The following is a 13,234-nucleotide window of genomic DNA, read 5'->3' on the forward strand; positions in this document are numbered from 1 at the left end:
ATTAGTAAACCATGTTCACTCATTTTGATAGCTGAGAACTCTTGCTTGAATCCGATTTTGCATCAAGCCATAGGAACGTATTTCTAAAAAAAAAAATTATTTGTAATTTAACAGCGTTAAAAGAATTATTTGTATTCACCAAAAGACCGTTTTTCCGCTCTCCTCTCAAGTCGTGATTATGTGACTTATGTTAGTTTGGCTCTGAGGTACAGAATAATTATAAAATGAGTATCTCTATTTAAAGCTTTCTGTAGCTTGAAGGAATAATCCCAATGAAAAAAAAAATTGATACACTTACTAATCAGGTATATGTAATGTAATATACCAACTAAAGTCTCACGATCATTTTGTGAACAAGGTTTAAGATATTTATAATTTGCTTATTCTTTTAATAAATTTATAAAACAATTGAATATACCAAAAAAAAAATTTAATGCATCAAACGTTATCAAGAAAACTAAATCTGTAACTTAAATAATGTGCAATAATAATATATGGACACATGAACCATTCGTTTTGACAATCCCAGAATTTTCTCGTGATGTCTAAATGGGCCCATGTATCTCGCATTACTCAAAAACGGTATGCAAACGCTTAGTGGGGTCTAGTTGTGCACCTTCCCTTTTGGTTGCATTTGGATGCCTAAAAGGGGTCTTTTTCACGTTTTTGGGGGAAATCTGTGTTAATTTCAATGCAAACTCAAGTAATGTTATAATTTGACAAACACTTGGTGATATATCGCCAAGCTTTTAATTGCCAATTTTGGTTTTTGGTGCCAACTTGGCAAAAAAAAATTATTTTTCAAATCTGTTTCTAATTTGGCAATATTTAGAGTTAACCATTGAATCACGTTAAAATTACGGATATTGGAAAAATTGTTCTCTGTAAAACACTTTTTCGCTTTGGTTCGTGCCAAACTAGGAGTGAAAATATTTAAGCATTTCCTTGCTCACTCTAAGGCACTATTATCATTAAATTGCCGTAAAAGGAAGTCATGTGATGCACGCATCAGCTAGTTTAACTCTGTGATTCAAACAAGTGCAAAATTCAAACCCGTAAGTAGGCTTTCAGTGAAAAGTTTTTTTATGTCATGCTGCATAGCAGCACCTACCAGGGCTAATAGTACCATCTCTTACCCCAAAACAAATGAGGTGTACTGGTTATCTCTTAATATTTTTATTTTGGCATTTGCATCCCTTATGCTTCAAATTGATGTTCAACTTGTTTCCCTACAGAATTCTAATTTTGAAAACTTTGTAAAAATAAAAAATATCTAAAACCACTGAATTTGAATGTAAGTTTTGTTGAATATTTGAAAAAATAAATATTGTTTTCATCACATGTTTTAATAATTTTGTTCAAATCTAGAAGTAAAAGTAATTAAATCCAACTTGTTGCCAAACAATTAGCAGATTAAATGCTGCTGCGAATTATTCCAAATGTAAAGTCAATAATTTAACTTCATCGAAACTACTCAGATAGTGAAGTTTAGTTTTTTTATGTTTTGATAAAAGTTTCTTATTTGTGCCATTCTAAAGTCTTGCAATTTTGATGTGGTTTTACATACAGCTGAAAATTCTAAATTAAAGTTTTTATATGTAAGCAAATTTTTGTATAAAAAAATTAAAGGACTAGGCACAGAAAGTAATTTATTTAAAACAGTAATGATAGCTTTATGAGTTAACAATATCTTCAAGATATTTTACAATGTCATGAGTAGTGATATAGTTAAACAAAATTCTTAATTAAAATATCAGTACAATCCAAATGAGTGAAATGACAAAAATTAATAGCATGAATTTTCAATCAAGGGTAAAACTGAAAAAAGCATTCAATGCAATTGATATTTTAATATTTCTTGAATGTAAGGCACATAAGTATATTCAGTCACATTAAAATCTTGATATTTTCAAGATTGAGCATTTTTACCATCAATTACGGATTATCTGAAAATTGATTTCACTTATTTTGAAATAAACTGATAAAAACATAAAATGGCCAAATCATGGTTTAAAAAATAAAAGCCTAATTTATCTACATTACACAGAACAGTACACAGAAATTAAATAAATTCGTACCAAGTAATTTTGGATTATACCTTATTTTGACATACAACTCATAACAGTTTTGTTTGTACTCCCCAAAAAGGTAGGAAACAATAAAATGCAAGGTTAACTGCCACAAAATAATCAATTAGAAAAAAAAATTCTACTTCAACAACAAATTTTCCATACCATTTATTGTATTTATGATACTATAAATAAAAAAATAAAACAAATACAGAAGTGATCTTGAAAGAAGGATTTTTAAAAAAAAAACTACTTATTTTCAACTACGGACCTTTCACTAATACACCAAGCTTAGTCATAGACAGTGGCGCCGGGTTTGAAAGTCAGTGGGGGTGCTCAAAAAGAGTTCAGGGGAGTAGGGGGGATAAGTAAGGCAAATTTTAGAATGTAACTTTTAAGAAAATGTGCTTTAGTTTTTTAAAGAGAAATACTTGATGGAAAATATCAATTTTTACTTTCAGTTTTGATCACGGTATAATTCCACTAGTAGAAAAAATTAACATAAATGTTAAAACAGTATTTTACCTGAGAAAATATTAGTGAGTCATAAGTTATAGAAACACAATTTAGTGAGACCAAACTAAATATTTTTAAAAAATCAAATTTGTACTGATATTTTTAAATTATGAGAGAAATTGAAATATTAAGTACTAAGGTTAATATTTTTGCAAGGTGAAAAAAGACATTTGTTGAATACTTGCAGAATCAACATCGAATTAGGTATTTGTACACCTCATACTGCATAACAGAATCATAATACGTCTACAAAACACTTAATCGAGTGTGTTTGAGTTTTTGTCATTTGTTCTTTATTTTAATACACAGTACGTGTTGCATAAATGGATTTCATCCAAGATTCTTTATATTTTATTTTGAGTACACTTCTTTCCCCTTCCTATTGACATAAATAATGTAAACCAACAGAAAAGTCTGCTCAATTGAGCGGTAGAAGAAAAAGTTTAATAAAAACTGAAATATATATTTTTTTTCTTGAAAAAATTATGATTCATGTCTTATCGTTTTGTCTTGCTTGCAAATATCATGACTGTAAAGAGCAATGAATTACACCCATCAAATAATTCAGAAATTTAACAAGTGAAGAATGATAGGGCGTGAGAATAAACACTTCTTGGAAATTTCGGAATTCTTTTATAAAACGGGTGTTTAAAATAAGTTTTTTTTTTTTTGAAGTAGCCTTCAAACATTTTCATTTGTTCAGAAAAAATACATAAAATTTAAATACTGTCAGCACGACTTAATCGAATATGGTCTATCGGGGAAAATTTTATTTACCTTTCTAAATTGACAACATTTGTCTTGAAACATAATAATAATAATAATAGATCAATAGCTATGTAAAGGAAATATGTTATTGCTAAAACGTTTTTGAAATAAGCTAAATAAACAAAATATTTCAATAGTTTGTTTTTGTATTACAAGTACGTATGAAAATTATAAAATGTCATTTACAACTTGAGGTTTTAAATCTTTGTTTTGGCACCTTTTTTCAGTAAGTTATTATTTTTTTTAATTCCATAATAGGGGATTGCTTGCTCTAAGTCTTTTGGGAACACTTTTCTGACTCCCTTTTTCCCCTCCTCGTCTACCGTATCTTACATTTAATATTTATCATCATCTAAAATGAGAATATTTATTTGTGCTATTTAATTTAATTATTGACTGCACTATTTTTTTTTTTTTTTTTGTAATGACAAAGACAAAAGAAAATTGATAGAATAGTGGAAACATTTTGATGAAATATGAATGCTGTTTTTCTCGCCCGTTGTCAGCAATAAATATCACTTTATATTTTCACGTCAATAATTGTTTTTACTTTAATTTCTCTCTAATTTATTTAAAATTTTTCTCAACAAAAATATTTACAAAAGCTGATAAATATTATTTGATTATCCGAGGAAATTATTTGATTAAACAGGGATCTTTAACATTGCGTCTAGGGGAAAATATTCGGTTCTGGGAGGTTTCATTTGTATAAGCGGGGTATTCGTTTATCCGTTACTCAATTAAGCGGGGCTGACAGTATATCAAATAAATGATTAAAAACACTTAAGGGATGAATAAGTTTGAATAAATTTCATGAAAGGTTAGGATTTTTTACTTTGGTGGTGGGACGAAATATAAAAAAAAAGCTCATTGAAAATAAAAAAAAACAAGCAACTTTTGTGGCTGCCAATCTGTAGCCTAAAGGTCATCCTTATTTAGGAAATAGATTTTTAATTTCGGTCCCTTTTTTCTTTTGCCTGCTGTGCACACCCACAAATATATTGGGGGTGCTGGAGCACAACAGCACCCTCAGACTCCACGCCCCTGGGCATGGATAAACTGCAGTTATTCAGAGTTTTAAAAAAAGCTAACAAACATAATGCAGATAAAGTAAAATGTTACACAGAATTTTTAACAAGCTGCCTTTGATTTCAAAATACCTTACTCAACAATGTTTTTTGAGTAATAAATTTGTTAATGCTATATTGTCAAAATAAGGTATACTAATAACATCAATACGTCAATCAATAAATAATTTTGCATAAAAAAATAAATAATAAAACAATATAAAAGTTGTGTAGATAAATTACATTTGAATGAATTTATAAGTAAGATTGAAGTTTTTTTTTTTTTTTTTTTTTTTTTTTTTTTTTTGTGGAATTTTATGAGCTAGATACCTATTTATATTTTTAAGACCGAAAAGAAAAAAAAATGTTCACAAAAATAAAAGCAAATGTTCTACAAACATATATACAAATTAAAAAATCTTTGTTATGAGAGATAAAACCAATTGTTCACTTTTGGCAATATTTTGAATGAAAATTCCTGAATTTTTGCATCACAGCACCATGACGAGATTTGATATTGACACAGTTCTCAATATTCTGTCTTTTCATCCTCTTGGAGCAAAAATTATCGGAGCTCTTCGAAACACTGGAGTCAGAAAATGACTAGACTCGAGACCCACTGTCTCAAAAGGGAGCTGGACGGGAAAGTGGCAGTGGCTGCTTTTTCAATTCAAATACCTGTAGAAATTTTACATTTTGAGTATAAAATGAATAATGATTAATACTACTCAGTTATTTACCTCCTTCTCCTCCTCTTCCGTTCTAGGGGAAGAGATGAAAAAGAAAGTTTGAAAAAATTTTATTGCTTTCATGTGAAACGTGATGCTTGAAGTTAAATTCAAAAATCTATAACTAGTAAAAACATCTTTAATTCTGTAAAAGTCATACAAGTTTAAGATCAATTGTAGAGACTTTCACAATGTTAATGCTCTTAAGTAACTAATTTCTATGTTTCTATTTGTTGAAGGTTTTTCAACAATGATAAGCGTTATACTTGTTCTAAAGACCCCTTTGAAAAAGCTATTAAAACACAAAGCTCGGGTAACATGAAAAATTATACAAAATAAATAATTTAAGCATGAACTTCTCTTGCATATGTGATACAGGATTTGAGCTTACTACATTCACTGCCAAAAGTTAAGCACGGAGAAGGAAAATGCGAAAAAATAGATAAGTACTTCTTTGATTGACAAAAAATGCAGCAGGATAGTAGCAAATATGTCTATGCAATAAAAAAAAATTCCATTCGGAGATGAAAAAAATAGTAAATTTCATAAATTATAAAATGGCGTCCTTTTGGAGTCATTTACAAAATGTTGTTTAAGTTCAAACAAACAACAAAAACTGACATTAATAGGGCGTGTGAGCACCTCTCATCTGCGTAGAAAATTCAGTGTCTAACCATGCTCCTTATGAGGTGATTAAACTCCACAGAGTCGAGTAATTGCTATTCCTCCTGTAGAGCAGTTTCCAACTATGTGAGAGTGGAATTTGGTGGGGATAGTGTACACACTGCACGGCCGAGGGCATCCTACAGATTTTCAATGGAATTAAGTTCGCCAAGTACGCCGGCCAGTCTATACGCGCAATAACCTCACTCTCCAGGTAGTCATCAACAATAACGGCTCTATGGAGACACAATTATTGACCATTAAAACGAAAGCAGGACCCACAGCGTCTCACAGTGGAGTCTAGGACTTCATCCTGACACCGTATTGCCGTCACAGAACCTCGTCTGTAGATGTGCAGGTCGATACAATACCCCAACAAAATCCCTGCCCAGACCATGATACTTCCTCCGCGGAATGTGCAATGTTCGACAATGTTCTGGGACATTTTACATGTGCCTTGCTATCTCCAGACCCTTACACACTTGTCATCGGGTTGCAGAGCAGCAGCTAATATTGACTCATCTGTGAACATAACAATTCCCCAATCAGACATGTTAGTGGCACCACTTTAATCGTAGCCCACTGGATTGGATGGGGAGAGGAGCACCAACTCGTGGTACCCGGTCATACAACCCATTCATGTGTAGCCTTTAGCGCACAGTTGTGGCAGATATCGTCTTACCAATGGCTGCTGCAACCATAGGTGTCACACGTGTGGAGGTTCCTCTTCGGTTCGCTTGGCTACAACAGCAATATATTGAACTTCCTAAGGCTTCGTAACCATTTGGCGACCAGTCACAGGTCTTCGGACAACTGTTTGACTTGTTAGAAATTGTTTCCATAACCGTGAAATGACGGAGTGATGGACGCCAAAGAAACGAGCATCATCTGTGATTAATTGTGCTGTTTCAATGCGTCTGGCAGCACGCCTTTCTTCAGAATCTTCCATTTGTCTTCTGAAAGCCACACAAACATATCTGTCTTAAAAACAAATCATACGAAAGTTCGAAACACCTTTTATCGCACTTACAAATAACTCCTGTAACCCTTCACGCTGCTGCCTTCTTATATGACTGCCTCTTTTGCTTATATCTCAGCACAAAACCCTGAGATTGGCTCTTACCTAACTTATTTGCATACTTCTATTTACTCCTTCAGTGAGTTGCAGTCTCTTCAATTCGAATTGACTTCCGAAAATTTACATTTTCCTTTGTGCTTAGCTTTTGGCAGTGAGTGTACTTATTGTCAAATGGTAACAATTAAATGTAAACAAACTGGCGTTGAAAGTTTCCAATTTCAAAACTTTTGATTGAATTTGGTTAGTAGCGCACGTTTTTGCAATGTTTGATAACTTTTCAATGAAACTTCGAAATATAGTTGGAAAAAGTCGGAAAGAAGCTCGCTGTGTGACTGAAATCTGTATTTGGTCGGAGGAAAGAGATATAAATGTAGCTGCAGTTCTTGGTTGCAAAAACTTTAGATTTGTAAGAAACGGATTCCTGTTTTATTTTTAATTTTTTTATTTTAAGGTAGCAAAAATAGCAGATTTATGCAAGAATTTGACAAATATAGTTTACAACTTGATTTTAAATAGAATATGGTAATAAATTTGTAATATTTACTCAAGATATCAGACCTCTAGCCAGCCTTTTCAAGTCATTAGAGAAAAATGCGTGCTTTTTACTAATAGTCTATAAAATATTTCCAAACAATTCAGAAAAAAATGAATGCATTATAGTATCTCATCAAAACAAACAATATTTACAGTGGAACTTTTGGCTACAAAGCATTTTTATTCTAATCAGGACTTCCGAATCTGTTTTAATGTTCCTGTTTTAATTGGAGCATTAACATGGGTTGCTTTTTTGCATTTTCTAAATAAATCAAGCAATATGTTTCAATACAAAATAAAAACTTGCTACTGTACATTCCAACATTTTTTTGAATAGGGATTGTAACAAACCCTTAAATATGAGTGAAAATAGGAACTTAAACTTTTTTCAAGAACTTAAAATGCAGCAAAACAAGCTTATGAGAAAAATTTTAAACCGCCGATCCAAATAAATACAATTTTCTTTAAACTGCACAACTTTTCAGAAGTAAAAAATGAGTTGCATAATTTAAAAAAAAAACATATTTCTGCTTTGCAAATATAACAGCCTGCTTTTTCTAGTTAAATTTTTGACATTGTTTCTCATGTTTCCACCTTAATTCAAGGAGCTTTCTTCAAGCTTTTAGAAGAAAAAGTTATTCACAGAGAAAAAAAAAAAAACTAGCAGAGTCCTTGAAAATGCAGCTGCGATGCAAAAAACTTGAAGGCAGGATATTGCTCTATAATCATTACGAAGCCTATTCGAGAATGACAATAAAATTGCATAATATGAAATTTAATACAGTGAAACTTCTATGAGCGACCACCTCTATATAGCAACCACCTCCATTAACGACCACTTTTCTGAGGCACCAATTTTCTCCCGTATATGACGAATGTTAAAATACCTCTTGGAAAGACCACTGAAACCTCTCACAATGACCAGAAAGTTGTGAACCTCAGCATTAACAAATATAGGAATTTTTCTTTCGAAAACTCAAAAAGAGTGACAAAGGAAAAGCAATAGAACATTTAGTTTGTACACAAATCAGTTTTCTCATTTTAACAAAGGTGGAAGGAAACCAGAATACGGGAATAAAATCTATTCTCCTGTGGGTCCAAACATGTTCCTTTCTTGCCCTCTCTGTTTGGAACCTCAAAAATTTCACAAAAAGGAGGGCGTTATTTTTGGACCCTTGGGAAGCTAAGGTGGCACATGCACATCACGAGGCAAGTCAAGCGGGCGCCTGTCATTGAGGGCGGTTGATAAGAATAGAACTTCTTCAAAAGGTTGTTTCTTGGAATTTCTTGATTACTTATGGGAGAGGGGTGGGCGGGGAGAACGGAGCATTCCTAGTTTTGGACAAAATTTATTTTTAGCACATTTGAACAGCTCAAGAATTGGTTTCAGTGAAGTTGCATTCCGCAATTCATCACCATACATCACAGTCAAAATTCTGAAAAGTGTAGAAGTTGTCAACTTACACAAAAAAGGAAGATCAGAAAGGAAATTAATGTAAAAAGTATATTTTATATAAAACAATGAAAAAAAAGATTTCTTTATTTAAATATATTTTTATCATAATGTTCTTGATTAATAAACCGCAGGAAGAAAAAAACAGCTATTGGTGCTGCATTTGCATGTTCGAAAATGACCTCTAAGAGTGACCAACCTCCATTAACGATCACTTTTTTAAGGAAACAAGGGTGGTCACTCCAGAGAAGTTTCACTACTTATTCTAATATGCAAATGTATTGATGTATTCTGAATACCTTAATATATATATATTTCTTCTGTGCGGATGTTTGTAACCATAAAGCTTTTAAACGGCTGGACCAGATCAAATTTTTTGTGCGTAATTGTGTCGAGCGTGATTTAGAAGCGTGATGGATCGAATCGGAAACTATTTTGTTAATTTATTTATTTATTTATTTATTTAAACATTGGGTGATTATGACTCTTAAATGATTAATGTTTATTTTAACCTATTGTTGAGGGGGAATTGAAATAACTATTTAGCCCGTTGCCAAAGGACAAAAAGAAATTCAGCTCTGCTCTTGTAAGGAAAATTTCCTTTTGTGATGTGTCAATTAAGAATAAACAAAACCTAGAGAGAGAGAAGCCTTCATTTCTCTTGAAAGCATCTCTTTTAGGTCCCGTTATGTATTTTAAAGTAAAGTACTGGAAGAAATCGGATTTCTTTCACTAGGTTCACGCAAAACGGGTATTTTTCGTCGTAGTTAAACCAAGTGACCCGGATCGGTGTTTTATGTTTTCCTAACCAAATGATCAGAAAGAACCATACCTAACAACATTTGTTTCTCGGTTCAAATCCATCTGAGTTTTGGCACCAAAGGCAAGAATACTTTAAGGATTATCAAACTAATCAGTACATTATTAAAGGAAAAGATGGTGGAATTTAAAGACAAAACAAATTTTATTTTCGTCCAGATAATTTAAAACAGGGTAGTTCTGTACACACAAGATCTGTGCAGTGGAAGATTTTTATCTTTGGTGGAAAGAACAAATTAGGCAATAGATGAAGTTTTCGTTCAAAAGATCGGACCACTAATCCATTGGAGTTCGATCGCTCACTAATCGGCTGGATTACAGAATGTGGTGGCTTGGCGACTTTGCCCATGAACAATAGTGTTGCGTGATTATTTGTTTACTACTGTTAATGTAATTTATTGTATTTTTTGTTTATTTGCCAAAATATTTTAAATTGCAAAGAATTGTTTTTGGTTTTTAAAAGCTGTTTAGTCATTTTATTTGAAGAACGTGTTTATTTTACATCTGAGGGGGGGGGATGATTTTCCCTCATTCAGGGAACTGTTTTTACCTTTATAATTTTTTTCAAACGAAATACTTTCGATTGTTTTATTCTTTTTCATATGGGGGACCTTGCAGTGGGATTTCCCGTTTGTTCTAGATGGGTAGTTAGTTTTTTATACTTAATATCTGAGGATGATTTTTATCCTTTAAATATGGCTGAAGGAACAAACCATACAATTTATGAAGACCTTTCAAGTGCACGAGAAAAAATAGTTGATATAACAACTGCTCAGTGGGCATTAGATAAATCAAGTGTAATAAATATACTCATTTTGACACCAAGTAGCTTAAAACATTTTCTTTTTACTTATTTTTTTCAACAAAACAGTTCAAACACTTATGAGAATTTATTGAAATTTTTTAACTTTCCCATTTACAAAGTTTGAACAATGTCTGTTGGGTCCTCTAGTTATTTTATGAATTTGAAATGATCTGTATAACACTAGACCTGTGGATCCAAAGTGTGCATTATAACTATCTTCTAGGGCTAGGTACCAAAAAATAGCAACTTTAGCAAAATTACCTTTTATGCTCTAGGAAGAAACTTAATTTTCATTGAAATTAAATATGCATACAGCACATATACATTTTCTAGAGTAATTCAATAACTCAAGGTTGCAGGTTACATCAATGACAAAAAAATTGCACAGTAAACAGAATGTTCTAATCAGCAGCATGTGAACCTACCCCATGGTGGTGATGCACACTTTTAAATGTCTATGTAAAAATTGATAAGGATTCCTAATGTCATCCTGCAATACATTCTATCAGGTATTTATCAATTCTTATGCCAGGTCTGAAACATCTTGGGGTGTCTGAATCAGGTGGCCTACCATGTCCCAGACTTGTTCAAAGGGTAAAATGTCTGATTACCTTGCTGTTATGTATATTATCAGTAGCAAGGAAGCAGTCCAAACATGTGCAATTTGTGTAGGGCCAAATTATTAGCCTCTTGGACTTTCAGAACATTAATTTTGCTAATAATTTCCTGCAACAACCCTTCACTTATGCACAGTCATATCTGTACAGTGCAAGTGACGGCCTATGGTTATCATGACCAGCTAACTTATCTGCATTTTGACTGTGGAGGCATATTTCAAAGTCTTTCAGTAGGCTATTCAGTGTTTGACAAGGTCATAAAGGCATCATTTGCTTTTTTCCACGAAAATGCAATCACAATACTGAAAAAAGACAGATCTTCCGCAACTGTTATTAATTTTACACATGTCAGTCAAGCATTCGAAAAATGCAGTAGTTAAAAACAATACTCACTGGCTTGAAGTATTTAATCATTTAAAACTTTATGTCAAAGAATTTGCATGTAAAATTTCAAGATGTTTGCATTATTTTTACGGGTGCTTTACCATTTTATTTTTATTTATTTATTTTTTGAAAATTAAAAATACTTAAAATAATGGTCTTTGAATCAAATTAGCCATTGAATTATTATAATATTTAATATATTTATATTTCAAAAACTACAATCAAAATATATTTACTTACTTAGCACTCCAGTCTATTTTCCCAGGTATTGAAAAAACCTGATTGGAAGATCGACCATAACTTTGGACGGGTTTTTGTACTGGAGTTCCACTGACAGATGACTGGGAGTTTCTACGATCAAAAGTTGAAGGTTGGAAAGGAGTAGCATTGAAGTGACCTAAAATCATAAAATATTTGGATGAAGTGATTTTCTACAAGGGGCTTAAAAAAGGAAACTATATTTTATAGGAACCATTTTTTAATATAAACAAGTGTATGACTTATTGCCCCCAGTTGTTATTTTGATGAAATATTTTCTTCAAAATTATTTCTAAATAATTTAAATCATTCCCAATTGTTTGGAATATATTTTTTTAAATTTAATTTTGGTCTTAATTTTAAACTTTGCTTGCTCTAAATTATTTAGTTTTACAGGATAAGGAAAATAAAAACCACTTTGTATTCAAAGTTTTTGTAACCATTACTTCATTTTTAGTTTTTCTCTTTAAAATATAATAATTATATACCAATTATTCAATGCGGCTTTATACTACCATGAAATGCATTAAAAAATTAACATAAAAACAGAATGAACTGTCAAGCTTATAATCTTTGAGGCAAATATTGTATTTACATGAAAGACACCGGCAACTCAGTCATTCCAGCCGAGGACTGCAGTTTCGTGCTCATTAGCACTCACAGGGTGGTAAGTTACTGAAAATACCTTGCCTTCAATCTTCGAGTTGAACCAAACCATTGATTTGGTCACTCGTCTGGTCAGTGCTAATTCTATATTGGCTACCAGTTTGTTTGGCACTCTTGGCTTCCTTAAATGGTTTTTCACCTCCAGCTCAGTCAATTCCTAAGTCGAGCTGATGAGTGCTAATAAGCACGAAACTGCAATCCTCGGCTGGAATGACTTAGGTGGCAGTGTCTTTCATGTATTTCTGCTTTAGCTCTGGCTACAGGGCAGTAAGTTACTGAAAATATTGTATTTATAATTGAAAAAAGAATTAATAACATGAAAAGCTGAGTAACCATTTGTCATTAACAGGGGGATTTTAATTGTTGTTTACATGCTTAAAAATTTCACAAAAAATTGGAAATAATTACAAAGGGATACTAGTGCTCTAGTTATGCAGTGTTTTCCATTATGCTTTTATCTCCCCACCTTCGAAAATTTTTTACACACAAGGCAAATTTAATAGAAGCAGTAAATATGGAAGCATACAAAGTATGTTTCTTATTTTAGTTGGTCATTCTCCTACCAGTGTAAAAATGAACTGATATCATGTATGGCCAAGAATGAACATAAAAACAAACAAGGTCCAACAAAGTAAGCACACGAAAAAGTTTGAGTATTATTATTTGTATCTCAGAAATGAAAAGCAGCTTTTCAGAAAAGTTTAAAGCCCTAACCCAAGAAACATTAAAGCCATTGATTAGGTTTCACGGCCTAAGTGTTTTTATAAGAACTGGACGAATCAATCAGAGTTTGAATTCTTTTTTTAAAA

The 13,234-nt window shown here is 32.1% G+C and overlaps 1 protein-coding gene across 2 annotated transcripts in view; it reads right to left on the reverse strand.

The window, feature by feature from the left end:
* Positions 1–3,358: 3,358 nt before the first annotated feature.
* LOC129233273 (serine/threonine-protein kinase ICK-like) overlaps positions 3,359–13,234 on the reverse strand; it is a 49,929-nt gene continuing 40,053 nt past the window's right edge. The window contains exons 12-13 of one of the 2 annotated variants that reach the window (XM_054867324.1): positions 11,742–11,898; positions 3,359–5,098 (exon numbers count right to left, since the gene is read on the reverse strand). In XM_054867324.1, the coding sequence (XP_054723299.1) occupies positions 5,086–5,098; positions 11,742–11,898 (170 nt within the window). In that variant the 3' untranslated portion in view covers positions 3,359–5,085. The remainder of the gene's footprint in view (positions 5,099–11,741; positions 11,899–13,234) is intronic. The other variant, XM_054867325.1, reaches the window with a different exon arrangement.

Source organism: Uloborus diversus, unplaced genomic scaffold (genome assembly GCF_026930045.1).
Source record: "Uloborus diversus isolate 005 unplaced genomic scaffold, Udiv.v.3.1 scaffold_304, whole genome shotgun sequence".
Taxonomy (NCBI): domain Eukaryota; kingdom Metazoa; phylum Arthropoda; class Arachnida; order Araneae; family Uloboridae; genus Uloborus; species Uloborus diversus.